Consider the following 22,857-nt stretch of genomic DNA (forward strand, 5'->3'; position numbering starts at 1 on the left):
CTTGTGGGTAAAAGGTGACACTTTTAAAAAACAGTATTTTACATAAAAAATTTGTTTTAAAAAGTTTTTTTTCTCTATTACGTGACACGAAGGATATAATTCAATCGAAAAAAATGAAAATTTAAATGCGAGAAACGAATCTTTTAGATAAACAGATTCTTGTTAAACTGACGGTTGTTTTTAGTGAAAACAGCTTCGTAAGGAAATTACATAATTCAATTATTTGCGTTGATTTAGATTGATGCTTCCAATCCAAAAAAGCAGTTCAACTGTGAATCAATTGTACTTGAAGAGAACGCTCGTGGTTTAAAAGAGGTTTACAATCAGAAAGCAAAACGGCACATCTAAAGGAACATAAAGAATTTAAAAATCAAAAAAAGATTCTAATAACATTAGGGAACACAATTTTTGTTGACTAAAGCCTGACAGTTGTTTTTAACTAATTTTTAGGTGGGAAATCCAAAAATGATCTTATTTTTTCTCTATCACATCATGTTTTCAACCATAAAATGCACCTTTCTTGAAAAAGTTTTAAAGTTTAATTAACAGGTATATACTTGTTTAGTAATAATTCACAAATACCAAAATGCAATGAAATATGAAAGAAACAGGGATAACTGCGATGTTTATTTAACACTTTTATACCTTTACACTGGATATTACTGCAACTACTCACGCAAGTAGTAGTATTAGCCATTGCAACTACTCACGCAAGTAGTTAATGGATATCACTGCAATATACTCACGCACAACACAACTTAGTTAAGGTAAAAATTTACATTTACAGCATTTATAGGGTATTCGACTTCAGGACTATTATGTTTGATGATCCAAAAATAGGAAGTCATCTTATGTACATCTCATGTAGAAGATAACTTTCTTCTATAATCTTCAAATCTTGGTGAGATCATTTACCTTGCTCATCGCTAACAACATCAAGATTTCCTGGGAAGCTGGCAAAATATCAAAGCAGAAAATCTAGTTTAATATTCATTTGCAACTAAGTACTCTGAATATTGCAATAACTCAATGACCCTCTTTACATCCTTTTCACGAAGAATGACAAAATGCCCTATAGGAACTGCAGTAAATAAATTGACATTGTGTAGAGGAACACACTTCAAGCTCTGCTTTAAATCATCATTAATCATTCGCCATTTATTTGATTTGTAGATTGAAAAACCCAACTTCTTCAGTAAAAAAGGAATGTTATGACACAAAGTTACTATCACTTTCAAAGTACTTCAAAAATACACTTTCTCTGGTTCGAAAGTATCTTGACTCTTGATTCAAGTGAGTTTTTCTCATTCAGTATTGATGCTAGGATTTCGGGAGCTTTTTTTTTGAGAGGGTCAATCACATACCAAATCATTTAACTCATTCTGATTAAATCTCCTACAAACTGAATGTTCATTTCAAAAACTAGCAGTATCATTTCAACTGAATGAGGCATCGATCTTACAGCTAATGGTATTAGAATACTCCAGTTTACTTTTAGGATATTCCAGTTTATTTTTTCTGTTAGATCCTGATGTTTGCACTAAACAAAGGTAAGGCTGTGTAATGATCATTTTGCTCTTGCCAAACTATGGGAACATGTTCATTCAGTTGAAGTAAACATGCTTCACGTGTCCCTTTAGTCCACATCCATAAACTCTCAACACACAATTTTCACACTTTGTGAGGAGCCCATGATTTTTCTTGATCACCAAGTTTTATTTTAAAATATTCACAATATGCTTACTACGCAAATGCACTGATGTTTTTCCTTTGACTTGTTTTAGTGAAGCTACCACAAATATAGCAAAAGGAGTCAGGGTTGTTTAGAAATTTACAACAAGAAGTATCAGGAGCAGAAACTCTGAAACAAAGGAAATTTATTTCTATGTAAATAAAACATTAAAAAGAAAAAGTTACAAGCTTTGAAAACTAAAAATAAACAGTGTAAAATAAAGCAAAACTTGCATATATTGGTTAAACTGACCTATTTGTGCTGCACATACCTCTCACCAGACTGTTTCAATTGTAATTGTCAATCAGAGATAGCATGGGTTGACTTAGCCAATGAGTGTTCAACTTGCTAGCCGTTGATATTTCAGTGAGTAGAAAGTTTTGTGTCAATAAGCAGTTATGCAGCAAACTCGCTCAATTTAAACACAGCTTTACCACAATTTTCAAGTGTAATTTTATTTACCTGGAGGGAGAAACTGTGGAGAAAAAACTTGATGTGCAGAAAAAAAAAGACTTCTAATATGGAATCAGTGCACCAATTTTAGTTAAAATCTGTATAAAAATCTCAGCCAACAGAAGTTCTTTTTCAAATTGTTCCCCAGTGTAATTATTGGAAAAAAACAAAAAAAAACACAAACAAACAAACAAACAAAAAACAAAAAAAAAAAAAACGCAGCAAGGAATAACTATTGTAAAAGATTCTATGAAAATTACTTCTGCTGTTCACTGATTTCCAAATCTACAGTATTTTTGAGCATGCATGATGATTTGACGAGTTGTTTAATCTAAAACAAACATATTTATTGATAATACCAGATGAAAATTCCAAAGACAAGTCACAACACAACAAGTATCCTCACCTGAGGTTCTCTACCTTTTGTCATATGGAACAATTCTTCCAAAAGCAGACAACTTTCATTTAAAGCTCTAATCAAGTCATCTAGAAAATAATGTAGTTATCTAGAAAATAACCAAGATTTTTTAGATAATGATTTTGCATTAACTGTAAATGATAAAAATGATTAAAAAAGCTTCTTTGAAACCGTACGGTCAATAACCAAACTTTCACCATTCGTTCAATAACCGGATACCCGGGTACCCACCTACTGTTTAGTGAAAAGAACAAAACTATAATGTTCAAAATTTATTGTAAAAAAGAGAGGTTTTTTTTTCTTTATTAGAAAGTAATAATACTATAAGTAAATAATCGTATTGAGTGATGGATAATACAATGGATGATGGATTTATGGAAATACGATAGATAAATTAGGTTTTCAACGGTAATGAGTAATTTCTTTGTTTTACTTTTGAATAAATTGTTTTGTACTTTTAATCAAAAAATAAAATAATAAACTGAAAACTTTTTTCAATAGAAATGTTTTTGAAATATTTGATGGTAAAGAATCTGGCAATGGCCACGTGTTGGATAGTGACGATGATGATTTTTTACCAGAGAGTGAAGTGGCAGCTTCGGATTTTGATGATACTGGTAATTTACAATTCTATTTTCTATTATGCAACAATGATTTTGAAATATAATGTTTTATATATTGTGTATATTTTTATAAAAAGTTGATGAGAATGCACTTGGCGAAGATGAAGAAAGTGAAATAGAAGATGATGATGACGAAGATGAAGAAAGTGAATTAGAAACGTCAGTTAGTGGGCCAACTATGACAGCAAAAGATGGTACTAAGTGGACTGAGATACCAAAAAGTGAACATCAAATTGCAAGGCATAATATTGTGCGACAGAGGTGTGGGCCTAAAAGAAATACGAACATGCTGTCAATTCTAGACACATTCAAATTATTTTTCACTCTAGAAATGTCGTGAGAAAAATGTTGGTGAGAGAGTTGTAAAAGACTTGGTAGTACAATACAAAGATCCTGTAGAAACATTACAATGGATAATTACTTCACTACTCTGTCATTGGCAAAATCTTTACTATCCTGGGATATAACAATTGTTGGCACTTTAAAGAAAAATAAGACATGCATTCCACCAGCAATGACTGCATTGAAAACACGAGAAGAACTATCCACAGTGTTTGGCTTTCATGAAAAAGTAACCATGTGTAGTTTTGTGCCCAAAAAAAACAAAGCAGTGATTATGCTATCATCAATGCATCAGGTAGCAAAGATCGGTGATGATGCAAAGAAAAAACCAGAAATTATTAAATTTTACAATTGGTCAAAAGCTGGTGTTGACACAATGGATAAAATGCTTGGTAGATATACTACTAAAAGATTAACTCAAAGACAGCCTCTAGCATTTTTCTACAATATTCTCGATGTTACCTGCCTTGCAGCATATATACTTTATTATGAGAATAATAAAGTGCTTCCAAAAAAATCATATGAGCAACGATTGTTTTATCGGCAACTGGGCAGAGAGCTGTGTACTCAGTTTGTTGAAAAATGTTTACATAATCCACAAACCATGAGGCAGTTTACTACAAAAGTGGCAATTGAAAGTTTTTTTGATCGAGCAATAAATCCATATGTGCAACCAACAGCATTTAAATCTTCCAAACCCCATGCACAACTCGATTCAACCAGAAGGAAAAAGATTACTGGGGTATGCCATGTTTGTCTCAACAGCGAATTTAAAAAACGTCACAAAACTCGAAAATCATGTTCGATATGTGAGTTCCCTATTTGTGATGAGCATTGTGTTTCAACCACAACATGTAAGGAGTGTGTGAAATAATTAACTTCTTTGTTATTTTTTATGGCAATGTGTTTAAATAAAAAAAATACTTTAATAAACAGTCTTATTATTGTGTATAAAACTGGCTTTCATTTATAATAACTTAAGTGAGTACCGGGGTACCCGGTTATTGAACGGAGGAGGTATCGAGTTTGATAGTTAATAACTGCTATTGAATAATTGATTCCAAAAGATTTTGACGAAAAACTGGTGTCAAACTACTTCAACTTTGGGGATCCGAGAAGTCATAAAAATGTTTTAAAGGGATGTTAACAAATTCTACTTTGGAAACTGGAATGGATACCCGAGTACCTGGTTATTGACCAGACGGTTAAATACAAAAATTTTAAATTGCAATTTTCTTCTTCATAAACATTTTTCTTTCTTCCTACATTTATCAAATATTAATTTTTTAACTACTTGTAACTGTTTGTTTTTTTATGCTTAAAGTTAACTTTTGTACAGTTTTGTACAAAAATATTTTTAAAAAAGACCCCATGTTTTAAATCATATTCACTAAACTTTTATGCCATCCTGTCAAACTAATCCTACTCTATCTTTAAACATTAAGGGTTCAAAGGTACCTAAAGCAAAGCATTTACAATGCAGAAACCTGAAATCAAACATGAATCTTTTGATAAGTCTGATTGCAACAAATGTTGAAGGGAATCATACTATAAAGTATAGGTAATCACACATCAAGCAATCAGTAGCAGTAGTTCACAGCTTGTACTACTAAAGAACAATAAGTTAGTTTATTTCAGCGTTAATTTTTTTTGAAATTAAAACAATTTATTTGTTGTTATGGTTCCAAACCTTTTTTCTCTCTAGTTTTTCTAGGATTTACTTCTATTTAGTAGTTTTTTAACATTTCTTTTAGTACTACTAGTGTTTTTATTTTTTCCCAAGATTTTAAATCTATGGGTTTTTATAATTTCTCATGTTGGATCATTTCTTATTGGATACATGAAACTTTGTCTTGTGTTAATTGAGTTTTGAAAAAAAAAAACCAAAAAAAAAAACATTTTTTTAATTTGATAAACTAATTAGTTGATGTTTGCAATTGTGAAGTATTTAAGTAAAATGCATAGAAATGTAATTATTTCCCCTGTTTTTAAACTATCCATTGGTAGTACATACATTTATCTACAGTTATTTTCATTACAAATCTGCAGAATACAATAAAAAAGCATTAATCTATGTACTTAAAAATGTACTATATATTTATTGCTTAGGATATTTGCTCATAAATACTGACATAAACCAAAAAAAATGGAAAAGTACCATCTTTTAAGCAACTGATTCCACTGATTGGTAAAATATGAGAGTTTCTTTCGAGAGCCTCTGTGAAGTAAGATGCCATTTTATTTAATTTTGATAACTTTGAAGTTAACGGTTTTAAACCTAAAATCTATAACCAAAACAAAAAGAAAAACAAACAAAAATTACTCCATTAACAATAACAATAAATAAATCAAGACATTTAAGGTTTTTTTAGAACATTTTTAAATGCACTTTACTAAGTTTATCATTTTTGTAAAAAGTTAAGATGGTAGACCTCCAACTCACTCAAAAATTGATGAGGCATACTGTCATGGCTGAGTATACCATATTTAGAGGTACTTATATTTTTAACATTGCCAAAAAAGTTCGTATAGTTAGGGATCACCATATTAGGATTTATCTTACAAATTTAATAGACCATCTTAGAAAATCTGAGATCATTTGCAAACGATCTCAATGCACCTAAAGAAACAATCAGAAATGTTGTCCATGAAGGCATGAGATATAATTCTTTGTGAAAAGGAAGGTCAACTTGTCAGAAAAAGCAAAAGATGTGTATGTGCAGTTCCTATTTGAAGTTCCAAAAGTTATGCACACAATTTCTTGCAAAAATCAAATAACTCAGCAATTAAAAATTCTCATGATGACATAACCTCTAACCTTGGCTGAACTCTGCAGATCTCAATCCATAGGACTACTAAGTTTGAAGTCTTATCAAAAATAGCCAACAAACACTCCCACAATACAGAGATTATCATGTTATGTCATGATTTGAACATGTAAACAATTTAGATTTTACATCAGATCAATTTTTGTTCTCAAAGAAGTTTTCAATGGTAAAGTTATCTGTTGTAAAATAGGGTCATTCCAGCAAAGCTCAACTAGGATTTGGAATAGAAATCTTTTTCAAATCTTGCTAGTTTTTGATTACAAGAAAATTAATTCCTGAAAACCTCAGCTTCATAGCTGTGACTCCCTTTAATAGGTCTTTTTGAGAGTCATTCAAAAAAAAAGATTAAAATTTTAGCAAATTATTGCACAAATTTTGCTGTCTGGAGAAATTATTCAAAGTTTTTTATGCCTCCTAATCAATAAAAAGTAATATTATCTAGTAACTCATATTATCAAATATATAAGTTCCTAAAACTGTAGAATTTTTGTATCACAGTGTTTCTTATTTGGTTCCCAGGTGGATTCAATAATGGGCAAAAGCTAAAAAATTAGAAAAAAAAAGTTTACTTTTTTATTTTTAAATGTAAATAAATTTGTTTACTTTCTAAAAACTATATAAAATTGGAATTAAAGAAACTGAGAAAACCAATATTGGCTCCTGGTTGAATTTAAGTGGAATAACCAAATACCTAACTTTGTTTATAAACATAAATCTGTTCTCTAATACTTTAAGTACCCTGTACATGCATTTAAAGTTGCCTTCTTAAAACACTATAAACTGTAATATAAACAATCTATACACCTGGGAATTCAGCAATTGCTCAACAGAGATGAGTAATTTTTGAGTTTCTAAAAACAGTGTTAGTGCCTCAACTTTTTTTTCCAATTTTCGGTTAGCAGCCCAAAGATTAAATATCTGCTTCTGAAAAATCAATTTATAAGCTATTGATAAAAAAGTAAATAACAAAAAAAGAAACTTAACATAAAAAATGCTGCAACAGTAAAAAATACCTTGACTTTTTCTTCTTGCTTTTCAAAAGTTCTCTGAGCCTAAAAAAACCTACATAAATCTGAAACTTATCAAGATCTTATTAAAAAAAAAAAAAAACCTTTTTTAGAAAGAAGTTTTTTACAAAAGATGGTTTAGACACTTACTTTTAGATGCAGATAAGTTATTTGTAACAATCTAGCATTGCACAAATCCATAAAGAGTTGCTCTGACTCAATGTTGGACTAAACAATCAAGAATTCAGGTTATAAAACAGAGGTTAAAGAAAAGATAATATAAAGATTACAGATGAGACACAATATGCAGGTTAAAAACTATAACAATAAATATAGGTTACATAGAAGAATACAAGAAAATATTAAGTTAATATAAAAGGCTATACTCAGATTTATGTCAAAGTGTTACAATTAAGAATTTTATATTTACGAAGTTTATGTCAATTACATCAACTTTACATTCACTATAACATAAATAATAGTATATCAGAAATTTTAATGTTCTTAAGTTCAGTTTTGATATGAGATCAAGTATTGAGTGTATTTGCATGTTATACCAAAATAATATATTTAATAATTTTAAAATCATTTTTGTAAAAAAAAAATAAAAAAACCTTTGGAAAAAACGAAATAAAACCTTTGAAGAAAAAAAAAAGAAATGAAACCTTATTATCTTTGAGCGGAATACCTTTCACACTTTCTAAAATGAAATTGAATGGACATATATATAGACATATAACTAAAACAAATAAAATATATTAAGCTCACTGATAGAGCCCATGTAAACAAGACCATGTATCAACCATGTAAATAAAAGATCTTTGCAAAAATATGTAAGTTTACTAAAACTCCTTTGACCTGTTTTTACTGTGGAATGTAACTGAAGAATAAGTTCTCATTCAAATTACCGTTTCCAATTACTGTTTTAAATACATTAACAGTTTTGTAAGTATATAATAACAAATCAAATAATAAAATTGATTCAATTAAAAAAATTTTGTCCACATTTGTTCTGAGGCATGTTTTAAACATGTACTGATTAAAATATATATATATTTTTTAAAATAATTGTAATTTTGCCAAAACATTTAAAATTTCCAAACCTTTAAAACTGTCAAAAAAACAAACTTAAATACAAAGAATTGGGATTGAAAGTGACTAAAGCAACTGAAAATAATTCACTAGAGAAAATTATACCATCAATGAAATTGCATTAGCTTTTTTAAAAAACAGGACTTAGTATCAAAGTAATTACAACCAACTTCTCTTTCCAAAACAAAAACTTTTTTGTTAAATATTGTAATAAGGGAAATCCCATTATAGAAGAACAATTCATAAAGGGAAAATATTTAAATATGTTTCTTAAATATATTTGACATATTTTATGACAAACAAATATGAAACCCAAACAAGTATTTTCTGCTGCTGGATTCATTGGTATAAATTTAGATCCAAAATGAACAATATTCTAAAATGATGTACATTTTGCTGTAATTACAGAAAGTTTTTCTTTTCAGTAATTACATTCTAAAGTATTACAGGCCTGTAGAATACAGTCAGTTTAAATGAAAATTCTGAAAAAGTTTAAGTTCAAAATTCTTTGAAAGTATTTATGATTGATGCCAGGTTACTATGTATCTCAAATTTTATGGTTTAGATTATTCTGAAAGAACTTAGATACCCCTGTAAATTCTTCCTTCTAAATCCTAACAATTCAAGAGATCATGATATATATATAACTCTGGTAAAGTGACCCTAGCCTACTGACCATTTAAAAAAGGTGATCACAAAATAAAAAGGAATGGGTGTGCTTGCAGATTCACCCATAAATTTTTATTTTGTTAATAAAAATTGAGCCAAATTTCTCTTATATGTTTAGACTTTTACTTTATGCAACTTTAACCCTGATTTGATGGTAATCAACACTTAAGGGATTTTTCTTTAAGGGTCTGAAATCCAAAAGAATCACAAAACTTTGTGCCCTCCAAAAGAGTCACAAAATATTGTGCTTGTCAAATTACTTGCCTTGTTAGACAAAGTAATGTAGACAGTTCTAAAGATTTCAAAAATAACCTGCTGGAATATGCGCATGTTTACTAAAGTAAAATTTGTAGCATTTTAACAGATAAGATTAAAGCATATTGTAAATTGCCTCCAACAGCCAAATTTAAAATTCTTCATAATTTAACTGAGAAATATTAGAAGAGAACACTTTAGCAAAAGTAATTTTTGTTGTTGAAACTGATGAAGTGAATCAATAATCATAATTTTTTGGCTTCAGTGTAATGTGTTTAATCCAAGAAAGCTTTCAGAATTGAAATCTACTATAAATTGTTATGGAAAAACAGAGATCACATCTCTGGCTTCAATTTAGTGGACCAAGAAAACACATTCAAAAATGGTATCGGATAAATATTTAACAAGTTTTTCCAGAATTAATAAACTTATGATTTCTTTTTTGATTGAATTGACATGAAATTATAAGTTATAAAAAATTCTTACAGACTATAGTTGAGCTTTTACCGAATTTTAAATTTACCGGTAAAACGGTAAAAAAAATCAAAATTTACCGGTAAAATCGGTAAAAAATAAAAAGGCATAAACATAAGACCATAAAATGCAGTAATAACTAAATAAAACACATTATTGTTAGGTTTGAGATTTATTTTTGGTTAAAAAATAAGCTTTGAGAAAACAAAGTGTATCAAGTAAGTTGTCACTCATTCTGCATCGAATTTTTGTCACAAATAACCCAGCGGCAGAAAAGGCTCGCTCAGATTCGACACTTGTTGGTGGGATGGTTTCTAGTGCATTGAACAAAAGTTCAAGGTTTGCAGTTCTCTTTCCGGTCGCTTCATAGACCAACATTTCTTTTGAAATGGCCTTGAATTCGTCGTTTGAATTGTGTCGCTGTTTTTTGGCCGAATGCTGAATTGCTTCCTCGAGTTCCTCTTCAAGAGAAAGTGGATTTTTGTCAAGAGTTTCTGAGCCATGTACTTCTTGAATAAACTCCAGGTCATCTGGATTTGTTGGAAAAAGCCTAGACAGCAAGTTTTTGGCGGTCTTTTGAAGTACAGACTTCGGAGGCATATTGAAAATTTTATGCTCTTCAATGTTGGACAAGCATTCTGGATTGGAAAGATATCTGTACAAGCTTACAAGATTGTTCTGCCTTCTCTCTTCAAAACGTCTCAAAATTGCACTCTTCATTGCAATGCAAAGAGGTGAATCTTGTTGTTTCAGCCTGTTCACAAGAAACTTGAAAATTCCTTCAGCAGTAAAAAGAGTTGCATTTTGTCGGCAAAGTGCTTCTGCTGCTAATTTTACTGGTTCAAGAGCAGCAACAATGTTGGATAAAATGTCTTCTTCATCATCACTGCAAATCAAATGTGGAGAAATGTCCTTCAATACTTTTCTGATTGAATGTTTGACTTTGAGGAACTGTTGAATCATTGATAGCAGACTGTTCCATCTTGTTCTGCAGTCAAGGATAAGTGAAACCTCTTTTCCGTGCTCTTTCTTAATTTCTTCTTGAAGGACGTCATTTTTGACGGGCGATTTTCGAAATAACTTGACAATTTTTCTGACTTTTGTGATGACAGATTGCAAGTGAACTTTCACTTTCGGAATGGGAATGTTTTCATCCATGGCGGCACCAAGAAAACTGACTTCGATGTCAGATTCAGATTTGTCACTGCTGACTTCGTTGCCGTCGCTTGTTTCTTCAAATGAGTTTTGTTGGATTTGTTGAGAAGGCTTCTTGTACAGCACTTCTTGAACGGCCAAGTGCATTCCGTGGGTATAACAAGTTTGATGCTCGGTTGGAACCAGTTTTCCGAACTTAACCATCATGGAAGCTCCGTCAGTAACTGAGGAGACAATGCTGTCGCCTAGTTTCAACCCAAATTCTGCCACTTTTTCAGTGACAACAGCTGCAGTTTTTTCAGCTGGCAGAGATCCGGAAATTTGAGTCAAGCCCAGATTCCAGTGATTGTTTTTTTGATGAATATTAATATTCATGTACCTTCGATTTTTCAAAGAAGTGTACTCATCCAGTGTAATTGAAAAGCGTTTTCCCATTGTCACTAAAGAATTGAAAGTATTTTTAAGGTCATTCCTTACGCCAGTTGCAAACTTTTTAATTGACTGGATTGCTTGTTTGTGATTTTTTGGGAAATCATAACCTTTTTCAGACATTGCAGATCGAATGAAAGAGCTGTTAACAATGGCATTGAAACTAAATCCATCCAGTGCTGTAAGTCTTGAAATCACTTCTTCAATTGATTGCTTTTGAAAAAAAGTTGAAATCTTAGGCCTTTTTGATTGTGATGCAGCTTTTGGTGTCACTTTTTCCTGTGTTTCCTTTTTGATTCCATGTTTCTTGTCTAAGTGATACCACATTCCAGTTGTGGAACTTGTGTATTGACTTGTATTTCCACAAATTTTGTAAGTAACTATTTTCCCTTTGTTTAAGGTGTAGTGTTTCCAAGCGTCCGACATTTTGCCAAAACGCAAATCAAATTTAGTGATAAAGACCACAATAAATATGAATGATGAAGACATTGCAATGACATCGCAAATGGCGGTCGCTTTTTTGTAACGGTGAAAAAGAAAGAAAAAAAAATCATCTAGAAAAAAACAAAAACTATTAAAAGTAAAAAAGAAAAATATATATATATATATATTAAAGAATAAATGAAAGCATTAACAAAATTAAGCCAAAAGAAAAAAAAAGAAAAAAAAAAGTCAATCAAATACAACAAAAAGATATCTTTAAATTAAAATGTATGAAAAAAAAAAAGAAGTTAAACGCTAAACAAAGTTAAGAAAAACATGGAACGTTTTTATAAATTCGAAAAGTCGAAGATGTAACAAAAATATATACTTTTTAAAATTTATTTCTATGTTTAAATGTTGTTTAATTTTATTTTTTCTGTGATTTTGTCCCTATTTTTATGTTTTATAACTATTTGTAAATGACTGTGGATGTAATATCGTTTTCCAAAATACATTGATTGATAAATGTCACAAGAAAGTAAAAACGTTTTTCTTAAAGTGTTTAGACAAAACTAAACCAATAAAATCACTTTTCAAGCACAAGAAACAACAGCTTTGTTGGCAGGAAAATGAAAATTAAATTTTTAATTAAATTTTTAATTTATTGGTTGAGCCATTTTAAGCATTCTAAAACATTTTCAAGCATCCTTCAACGTTATTAAAAAAACAATACTTGCCGAAATTTACCGACATCATTTTACCGGTAAATCGGTAGAACAACTTTACCGATTTACCGGTAAATTTTCGGTAAAAGCTCAACCCTATTACAGACCTTTTAAACTGCCAGCCACTTTTTTCTGATTGACAATTCCAGGTTTTTTTACAGGTTCTTGACTCGAGGTAGTAGTATCATCAAACTTAAATTTAGACTGATCCAAGATGCTGCCATCATACTGATTATGCACTTGCTGATTATGGATTGAAGTTAAAAATGGAGTAGAAGTAATGCAAGCTTTCTTTTTAGTATTAATTACTGTCTGAGTTTGAGGAAATATCGCACTGATGTCAATAGTCCTTGAACTAGTGTCATCCTAAAAAACATCTTTAATTAATTTGTATACATCTCATACACCTAAAAAACATCTTTAATTAATTTGTATACATCTCTAATTATCTCTTTTTAACTCTTTTTTTTAACAAATATGTAGATATTAAACCAAAAAAGCTATATGTGGATTGTTAACTAGAATTAAAGACGCTTTGATGCAAAATAATAGATATAATTCATGACATTTTTGAAATCTTTAAAGTTTGATTTATTTGATTTAAGAAATCATTTCAAAGCTATGGTATTTATTCCTTTTGTATAAAAACTGCAAAAATTTCAATACTTTTAAAAGTTAACTTCAGTAAAATTACCCTGTATTAGAGCAGGGCTCTAAAAAGAGCACACAAAAAAAGATTTGCTGGAAAATATTTTCACAAGGATTATAATTCAATATTATTAGATTCACACAAAGATTATTAATTACCATCATTATTACCACACAAATTATTATTATCACACCATACCATTAATATTATCACACAGATTATTATACCATTATTATTATCACACAAAGATTATTATACCATTATTATTATCACACAGATTATTATTCCATTATTATTATCACACAAAGATTATTATACCATTATTATTATCACACAAATTATTATTCCATTATTATTATCACACAGATTATTATTCCATTGGTAGCCAGTAATAATGGATGGATAACAAGAAAAGCATTTGTTAAATGGTTTGATGAAAAACCTCTGATACTTGATGGTCATTTAAACCTATTATAACGATTTAAAAAACCTTACACAGATTGTGAAACTAACTTTTCATATTAGTGACAAAATAAAACCACTGAATTGTTTTGATCTCCTTAAAAGAAAATGGAAGCTGATTAAAAGAAAATGGAAGTTGATTAAAAGAAAATGGAAGTTGATTAAAAGAAAATGGAAGTTGATTAAAAGAAAATGGAAGTTGATTAAAAGAAAATGGAAGTTGATTAAAAGAAAATGGAAGTTGATTAAAAGAAAATGGAAGTTGATTAAAAGAAAATGGAAGTTGATTAAAAGAAAATGGAAGTTGATTAAAAGAAAATGGAAGTTGATTAAAAGAAAATGGAAGTTGATTAAAAGAAAATGGAAGTTGATTAAAAGAAAATAGGAATTTGCTTAAAAGAGAATGGGAATTGTTAAAAAAAAAAAAGGAAATAGCTTTGTAGTAGATATCAATGGGTAAAGAACCCAACAAAGAATTCTAAATTTTCAGAATGGTTAGAAACTACAAAGTCTCAATGGTTATAAAAGTGTCAGAAAAAATGATGAACATTACAGCAACTTTTAAAGCAACTTCTCCTCTTCACTGTTCCTTTTTTTCCCAAAGTTATTTAGACCATAGGTTACTAAAATGCTATATTGACTGGATTGAAAGAATAAACCTCAATAATGAATAAGATGAATTGATAATAGCTATAAAAACTCTTAGAAATTAACTGGTCAAGTTGTACACTTAACAACACGTAAAGAATTTGTATTCCATAAATTATATTTTTTGAGCAAAAATTAAAAAAACAGAAAAAGCATCAAATAACCCAATTTTGTGGAAAAAACATTTTTTTTCTTTTTCAGGTTCACAATTTTTATACTTGTAAAATGTTTTAATGAAATGTACACATTTTAAAGTAGAAACTACTGTAAGATTTTTCTGTAGTGATATTTTGATTTCATTTTACCTCATTTTTAATTCATAGGGATACAACATAAAATTGAAACTGTAATTATAAAAACATATGTTTTTATTTTAAAAAAACATATCATGTTTACTAAACAACTTTATACATAAATTTAGTAAAACAGATTAAATTGTTACTTAAAAAAAATAATTGAAGGCAAAATTTATGCAACACTAGTAATTTTACAGTACATACCTTCTTTTCATGTGGCTGCTTATACCTTGATTGTACTGAAAGAAACTTCTTTTTCTTTTTAGTACCATTTACAGCAAGATCTAAAGCATTATAAAACATTTACAACTTGGTCTAAAAGATTGTAAAATATTTACAACTAGGTCTAAAATATATACTATGAGATATTTACAAATAAGTCCAAAAGATATACCATAAAGCATTTACAACTAGATTTAAAGTATGAAATATGAAACATTTGAAAAATATTTAATAAGGTAAATTTATGTTAAATCATTTTTGTAAAAAAATATTATTTTTTTATTATTATTCTTTTAATAAAATTTAATTGTTTTTTTCAAGTTTTACAGTTATTTAAATTACTTTAAACATTTCATCTTAAACACTTTTTATCTTACCTTTATTAAATCTAAACAAATTTTAACACTTTAACCAAACACAAAATACTTAAAACAACTTCTTTGCTTTTTCCAAGAATATTTCGATTATTCTATTATAAGCACAAAAACCTAATCTAGGTCTCAAGAATCAAAAGTTAAAAAAGGAGATGCTTAGGTAAATTCATTTTTAAATACTCTTTTAGATTGATTTTTGGGAACACTCTTTTATTAGATGATTTAATTAAGAAAAATAACTCTTCTAAATATAAGTTACTATAACTAATACCTTTTTTATTAACTAAATCTTTTACTGAATTCTTTATTATGTCATCAGTTTTAGACTCAGGTGACTTAGTGAGTTTTCCACCAAACTCTATAGATATATCACTGTCCTTGTTGGTTTTAAATGAGTGAATATTCTTTATTGTATTTCTACTAGAAACTGAACTCTTGTCCAGATCATTAGTTACCAAAGGTATATCAAGTGTTGTTAGAGGAAGGGGATTTAACAGCCATTTAGATTCAGCTTCTGAGTCAGATAATGAGAGCCCTCTTTCAATTTTTTTACAAGATGTCAACTGAAGCTTAGTTGGAGATGTCCTAAATATTCAAATCACAAAAACATACATAAACTCTAATTTAAAATTAGCTTTTAATTATTTTAAATTTAAAATTTATGTAAAGATTAAACTGATTGAATTATTAAATAGAATAATTTAAAAGTATTACAATACAAAAGATAACAAGATGTGATAAATATTAAAAGTGCTCTAAGAGAACTATGCAAGTGTCATTAATAATAAGTGCAGTTAGGAATAATAGTAAGATGCAGATACTTCTGTGAATTTAATTTCCTATGGTTTTATGGAGATTTACATAAAGTTGGTTACAAATAATTGACAAAAGGATAGACAGAAATCAAAATTAACTGTGGCATGCTGTAAATGTGTCTTGAATGCAAGATCTCTAAAGATCTAATTCTTTCTCAACTAAGTGGCACTTCTATTTTACAAATTAGGAAAAAAACACTAAAAGAAAAATAATTGAAGAAATAATTAACTAATCTGATTTTGTTAGTAAAGATATTTATCTTTAAAAGTGGGGTAAGAAAAATGTAAATTTTGCATTAAAGATAAAAGTCTTAAAAAGTTCTGAAAACTCTAAGGAGAGAATCATATTGTAAACCAGATACAATGAAAAAGCATACTTTCTGGGTTCCTCATTGGTAACCATTAATTCTAATTGCTTATCTAAACAAGATTTAAAAGGAATATATAGCCGGTGATTTACAATTTATAAATTATAAACCTAATTTGCCACATTTTTACATAATTTGTATTTGTTATTATAAAAAGTTAATTTTCTATAAATAAACTAAAAGTAGAACCTGCTAATTGATTAGAATCCACTCTGTAACAAAAAAAAAAAAAAAAAAAAAAAAAAAAGAATAATACAGTTAATTTTAAGTTGAAAATGTTTTCCTGATTTAAACCTTTTCTTTTAACCAGAAGACTATTATATTGCTGATATTTAAATATTTACATAAAACAAACTTGCATTTAAATCACTATAATTATTTAATCAATATAAATAATCCAGATTCATGCGTTTTTAATTAAAACCCTATTTTAAAGTACCTGAGAAACTCACAACTTGTTGAAAGCAAACCTTGAGATAAATGAGTCCTAAAAAATATGTTAACTAAATCTACAAATTCAAACTTAAATAGAGCTAAAAGTGCAAATATATACAGTAGTGTTCAAAAAAATTAACTTTCTAAAAATTACTTTTTATATTGTAATTTTGAAATTTTTTGTTATAACTTGTTGTAACTTTTATGACATTTGCTATTATGCAAGATGTATTTAATTCAAAATGAATACAGTTAAACAATCAAATTTGTAAATGCAATTAATAGCTTTACATACCTAAAACCTGTAGGGCTACAATTTGTTGACATGTTGTAAACACTAATAATAATTTACACCATCATTATAAGAGAATAATTTATTGAATAAGAAAGTATTCATGAATATATTATGTAGAAACTATGTATGAAGACAATATGTAAGATAAAATATACTATATTTAACACTTGACAAATGTTTTTGTTTTTTTTTTAACTAGAATTAACTTTAAGTTTGGCTTTTTACTTTAAGCATGTGAGCTAAACTTATGCCGAGTTAGACTGAAACTACTTAAAGTAGGGTTTTGTGGAAACTTAAATTCTTAATGCAGTATCCAAATAAATGTAATATTCATTTATTATTTGTTTAGCTCCCTATCTGGTTATTAATAAAATAGATTTTTAAAAGTTTAAATTTTTTAAATAATTTTAAAATCAATAAAATTTGGTAAGTAACAAAAGTAAAAGCTCTTTGCATTTTTCATTTGTTAAAGAGATTGAAAAAACTAAAGACGACTTTACAGTAACTTAAGTATTCAACATCAAGTATTAACATTTGGTATGATGCCCTATTAACAAATGCAGTAGTGCAACTTTGTTGTAAGTAAATTTTTAATTTTCTGATTTACTTCCTACATATAATTAATTCAATCGCAGCATCATTGGACTACTTTTTACATAATTTTATTTAATTTGTCCTGTTCTGTTACTATTTCCTACAGACTAATTTCCTACAATTATTTTCCTACAGATTAATCTAGTCGTTTCAGGTCAGGAGAACTTCATATAATATTTTGTATTCCAGAAAAAGGGGTTGTTATGAAACATAATGGGGTATAAAATATGAATTCGTATTGTAATTAATTTAGTTTAATTCAAGGTTTTCAAAATTTGAAAATTTTATTATAAAAAAATATTTTTGAATACCCCAAGTCGTTAAAATATTAAATATAGCCAAATTTCCTATAATTTAAAATATATTTGGCACTTAAAACGTGGTGTTACAGATCAAGACACATTCCAAAAATATCATGGTTTTGTGTAAAAAAACACACCAAAATAAAATATTTATGTAAGTTCATTAGGTAAGTAAAACAAGAAAGTTTTCTAGCTAAAAAATATTTCAAGTAAAAGCGGGTGAAATTGAACGGCATATAAAATTGAACAACTTGTATTTTTAGTTTTTGTAAATTCAATTTAAATGTAAAAAAAAATGTAAAAAAAATGTAAAAAAAAATGTAAAAAAAAATGTAAAAAAAAAAAATTCAATTTTTCTTTACGAAACTTCCCAGTTTCGTAAAAAAAAACTTTCAGCGTTAAATGTAAAAGTAGTTTTTGTAGTAAAAATTCTGCTGAAGATGATCCTCTTTTCAAAACTGAATTTAATAGTTTCGAAAGAAAGTAATGAAAAAACTGAAACAAAAAGATTTCCTGTTTAATTGAACACATTATTTATTTATTTTGTATATTTATTTTACATTTATTTGTTAATTAAACTTAATAACGCATCTAGCTTTATATAAATATGAGTCATCTACGTAAATTAATAATTAAAAAAAAAAACAATTACTCACTCTATATTTCAGTCGATAAAGAAAGATGCACACAATTGCAAACAAAGAAATAAGGAAAATTACACTGACAAGCAGCTCAATGCATATGCACAAATAAATTATTGCAATTTATAATTATGTAAAGCACTATTTATGCATGGTATTCTAAAGGCAACTTTATTGTTCAGGATAACCCTGAAAGTTCTATTAGTCATCATTTTAAGTACTTTTACTGAATTATCATTGGTTGAAATGCTTATTAAACTTGCCGATTGGGGTTTCGGTAGAACCTGCAAAAAAGTACTTGAACTTCCCGTTTGTTATTTAAAAAATACGAAATAAACATTTATTTTACGAACAGTAAACCGAGCAAAGTAATATGCTTCATCAAACGTATAAAACATAGATTAAGTGAGAGAACTGCAGGTAAAATTGCAACACTCAGAGCAGCTGCTTGTACTAAAGATAATATTAGTAAATTTTTCAATAAACGCAAGACTCAATTGCTTAAAGCAAACATCAATGAATACTCTGTGTCAAACATTTGGAATCTTGACCAAATCGGCTTCAATTGTGATAAGGGTAATCAAATAATTCTCTGCAAACGTTCTCCTAAGCGTTCTCTTAAATTTAAAATGTCAAAGCTGGGTATGTTTTATATTTTAGCCAAATATACGCTTCGTGATGAGTTCTTTTGCACCAAAAAATGTAGAGACTGATATTTTTTAATTTGCCTCCTAAACTTTGTAGTTAGTTTTATTAAGTTGGTTTATTTCTATTAATTGTATGGCTAATTAACACGTTTAACTTAAAAAGATTGTATAATTGAACATTAACTTTAAATGCTTGTAACTTAAAAAATAAAATTGTAAAATAAATTTATATCTTCTTGTTGAGCGAATATTTCTTAATAAATCTATATAAAAAAAGTATGTGAAATTCTTTTTCTAAAAAAAAAAAATATATATATATATATATATATAGTTTTGTTCTAGCCAAAATATAGTTTCGTTTAGGATAAGGAATCCCTGAATTCCACGGTTTTTTACAATTCCAATGTCCCGCCAGCGCTTAATCCAAGGATTAGGACAATATTATGGTTACAAAGAAAATTTACAATTTCTTTAATTTTTTTGTTTTATACTCTTATTTGGTTGAACATTTTTAAACTTATATTTCTTCTATTGGGATTTCAGTATTTCAAATGAAAATAGTCGATCAAAGTAGTGATATAAAAAATTTTTTAACTGAAAAATCTTGGAATTTTTTTATTACGTATACAAACTTCTGTGTCAATACAAATAAACCAATGAAAAGAGGATATCTTGAAGAAGTATGTTGCGACTGAGTTTAGGAAGCGAAAAGATATTTGCTTAAGTAAAAGACTGTTATAGACTAGATGGAACGGTCTTTTGTTAATGCTTCAATGTTTATTCATTAAAAAAATTTTGCACAAAACATATTTATTGACATAAGTCTACCTGAAGGTGAATCTTTTTTTTTTCTAAATAGTGAAACTAAAATCAGTCATTGCTAAAGCTCTTGTCCCAATAAAAGCAAATGTCGAGGCCATTCGTCATCAGGATGCATATATGTTCACCGCCGACGCATCTCTAAATTTTATGTTAAAAAAACTTAAAGATGCTAACTACTTTATCAGTCAAAAATTCAGATCTTATTGTTTGAATGTAACAAAGGAGAAAAAATCCAGCTACATCACAAACAGTTTGATGAGTCCGAAGTTAAACTTTCTGTTTTTAATGAGACACACCTCGAAATTGTATCTAATAAATGAGTTTCTATCTGAATCTGTATCTTTTCCTCTTGAAATACTTTTAAATATTTCAGTCAAACTCAATAACGCTATAAAAAAAAATCAAATTTGCCGAGAATGACAATTCGTGGTGATACGTTCTCTGGAAAAATGAAGTGTCGGCAAAAATTCATTTCAGCAAAGAATGTCATCAGTTCAATAAAGAATGCTATTAGTTCAATAAAAAAATGTCATCAGTTCAAAAAAGAGTGAGATCAAAACAATCGCATGAAAAATTTAAGATTGTTAAAAGTACAAATAGAAATTAAACGGTCGTCATTCAAAAAAAAGCGCAGGAAGAAAAACTCTATTGAGGAAAGAGGAGGAAGTAGAACTGAAAAAACGGCCTTAAAGTCTAACCCTAGTCTGCACTTCGTATACACTATCTTTACTAATAGAGTTTTGCTAACTTTAAAACAAATTTCAAAGTAAAAAGATTTTCGTTAATAAAATGAATCTTTACTGAAATTTTGTCATAATCAGTTTTCTTTATACCCAATATCATGCTGGATTTTCGAGGTTGCAAATCGTAGACAAAAGCTGCCTCTTAATTTCTTACCTAAACTTGCGTGCTTAATTTTCAATTTTTTGTAATTGGTACCAGAGACGGTTAGACCAGTTTCAAACCTCTGTTTCAAAAACCTCTTTCATTTCCATCTTCTTTTTTTAAGTATCGGTTGAACACGATGAAAATTGGCAGCCTTAAATCGTTAGTTAATCAAATACTACTTAACTGACTTTTCTAACTTTTGACCAAAATGAAGTAAACTATTTAGTTTTAAAAATGAAGCAAACTATTTTGTTTTTTTACTATTTGAATTGTTTTTTACATTTTTGATTGAACGCTTAGATAGTAACCGAATATTGTTGCGAGTACTTGACATCATCTCTTAGATCTTGAATCTTTTTTTTTTTTTTAAAGCAACTATCTACTTTATTTTAAAATCTTCTTCATCTAAATCAAGTATTTTGTTTTTCAATAAGATTCTTTTATAATTGACTAATAATTTTCAAAGATTTGCTGCTCAGGACAATTAGGATGATTTGCTTTCTTAGGTGCCAATTCGACGCCGTTTTTATTTACATTATTCTAGTGACTTCTTGGAGATCGTGACCGATTCAAGCCAAAATATCGTGGGCAAAACTTTTTAGTGAATAGAAAAAAACGTTTTTATCTTGTGCAATAATTGTTTTGGTTGATGAAATGTAAGGAAATAATAGGAAATATATGGAAATAATAGAAATTATATGGACACAGGTTTCTTTATCTTAAAAAATCTTATCGATACCTGGAGATTTTGTTTTAATGACTTGACTGCAGTTTTAAAATCATCGTAATTTTTTTTTTTTTTTTTTCTATTGAAAGTGCTCTGGCTTTCAATTAATGCTACCGAAGTCGGTAGAATAATTTCTCAAAACCTAATTTAAACAGAATTTTATATTTTAATTTCTTTTTTACGTATGGGGAAATGCTTATTGTTAAGATCTACCAATCATAAGTAGAGTTCATGTATAAAATTTGTATTAAAGTGAAATAAAATCTGAGAGAGAGATACATGGTTTGATTATTTTCTGAAATAATAGCCCATTAAAATTTTTTAAAAATATCATCATGCAGTTTCTTTATGAAAAACAGGGTTCTGCAATTTACAAACGTTGTATGTTGCCAAAAATGTTGTTAGCTGTTTCATTATACATTTCTTATTTTTTTATTTACTATTTTGCTCTTTAGAAATGTTCAAATTTTATTTGCAAATTTGAAAATATTTTTCTAAAATAATTTTTCCCATTGAACTAAAACGAGCTTAAATCAAAAGCTTATTTAAACGAAGCTTAACTTAAAGAAACAAACTTTCTATTTTTTCTTTACATAGTTGATATAAAACTTTTTAAAACTTTCCCAGTTACAAGTAGTTATAAGATGTGAAACTCCTGCTGAGCAATAAACCGGTACCGGTTTTAATCTCCAACAAACTTTGCTGATTATCTGATGTTGATTAAAATCATGCCGAATAAAGGCAGCGATAGAGATGATGTTAATGACAAATAAATGATGGCAATGATGTTAAAAATCTTGAAATCTCATTGAAGCGTTGATAATGCTTGATAATTTACAATTCAGTGGTTAACAAAATTAACAACAAAAAAAGAGAGCACTTTAGTCTCAATCAGAGATTTTTTATGTGTCGCGAGAAAGATATACGAAACCAAGGTTGTTTGAAGAGGAAATATAATTATATTCTTTTTTCTTCCTGCTTTCCTTAACAAATCTCGCTCCAGATTGGGTCGAAAAATAAAACTCAATCTTAGTTGGATATTTGAAT

General features: G+C 28.4%; 1 protein-coding gene and 1 pseudogene across 4 annotated transcripts; both read right to left on the reverse strand.

Moving 5' to 3' along the window:
• Position 1: 1 nt before the first annotated feature.
• Positions 2 to 7,072, reverse strand: LOC145202269 (uncharacterized). Of its 3 annotated transcripts, none has more exons than XR_016450559.1 (4): positions 5,727 to 6,959; positions 2,592 to 2,671; positions 1,985 to 2,516; positions 2 to 1,861 (listed from the first exon to the last, which is right to left on the reverse strand). XR_016450559.1 is itself a non-coding variant. In XM_090081214.1 (4 exons), exons 1-4 carry the CDS (start codon positions 5,803 to 5,805, stop codon positions 266 to 268), a joined length of 309 nt encoding a protein of 102 aa, XP_089937340.1. In that variant the 5' UTR covers positions 5,806 to 7,072; the 3' UTR covers positions 2 to 265. The 3 variants fall into 3 exon arrangements, 1 of the variants encoding a protein (XP_089937340.1); XM_090081214.1 differs by having other exon boundaries at positions 2 to 344; positions 2,446 to 2,516; positions 5,727 to 7,072; XR_016450560.1 differs by having other exon boundaries at positions 615 to 1,861; positions 2,004 to 2,516.
• A 2,977-nt stretch (positions 7,073 to 10,049) lies between these two features.
• LOC149891023 (uncharacterized) lies at positions 10,050 to 17,395 on the reverse strand (annotated as a pseudogene). Its single transcript, XR_016450558.1, has 8 exons — positions 17,190 to 17,395; positions 16,899 to 16,946; positions 16,649 to 16,671; positions 16,469 to 16,511; positions 15,548 to 15,861; positions 14,885 to 14,964; positions 12,733 to 12,991; positions 10,050 to 12,031 (listed from the first exon to the last, which is right to left on the reverse strand). The product of XR_016450558.1 is annotated as an uncharacterized LOC149891023 (transcript).
• Positions 17,396 to 22,857: the final 5,462 nt, after the last annotated feature.

Source organism: Hydra viridissima, unplaced genomic scaffold, assembly GCF_058129835.1.
Source record: "Hydra viridissima isolate aposymbiotic clone 2 unplaced genomic scaffold, HvirCarnegie_v1 scaffold_3, whole genome shotgun sequence".
NCBI lineage: Eukaryota > Metazoa > Cnidaria > Hydrozoa > Anthoathecata > Hydridae > Hydra > Hydra viridissima.

Bases quoted from the DNA above. Each gene is read 5' to 3' on its own strand.
- LOC145202269 (XM_090081214.1), bottom strand. From the start codon at position 5,805: ATGGCATCTTACTTCACAGAGGCTCTCGAAAGAAACTCTCATATTTTA. The intron at 2,672-5,726 runs GTACTTTTCCAT...ATTATTTTCTAG, and splicing joins AATCAGTTGCTTAAAAGATG to ATGACTTGATTAGAGCTTTA. The intron at 2,517-2,591 runs GTGAGGATACTT...TGTTTGTTTTAG, and splicing joins CAAAAGGTAGAGAACCTCAG to ATTAAACAACTCGTCAAATC.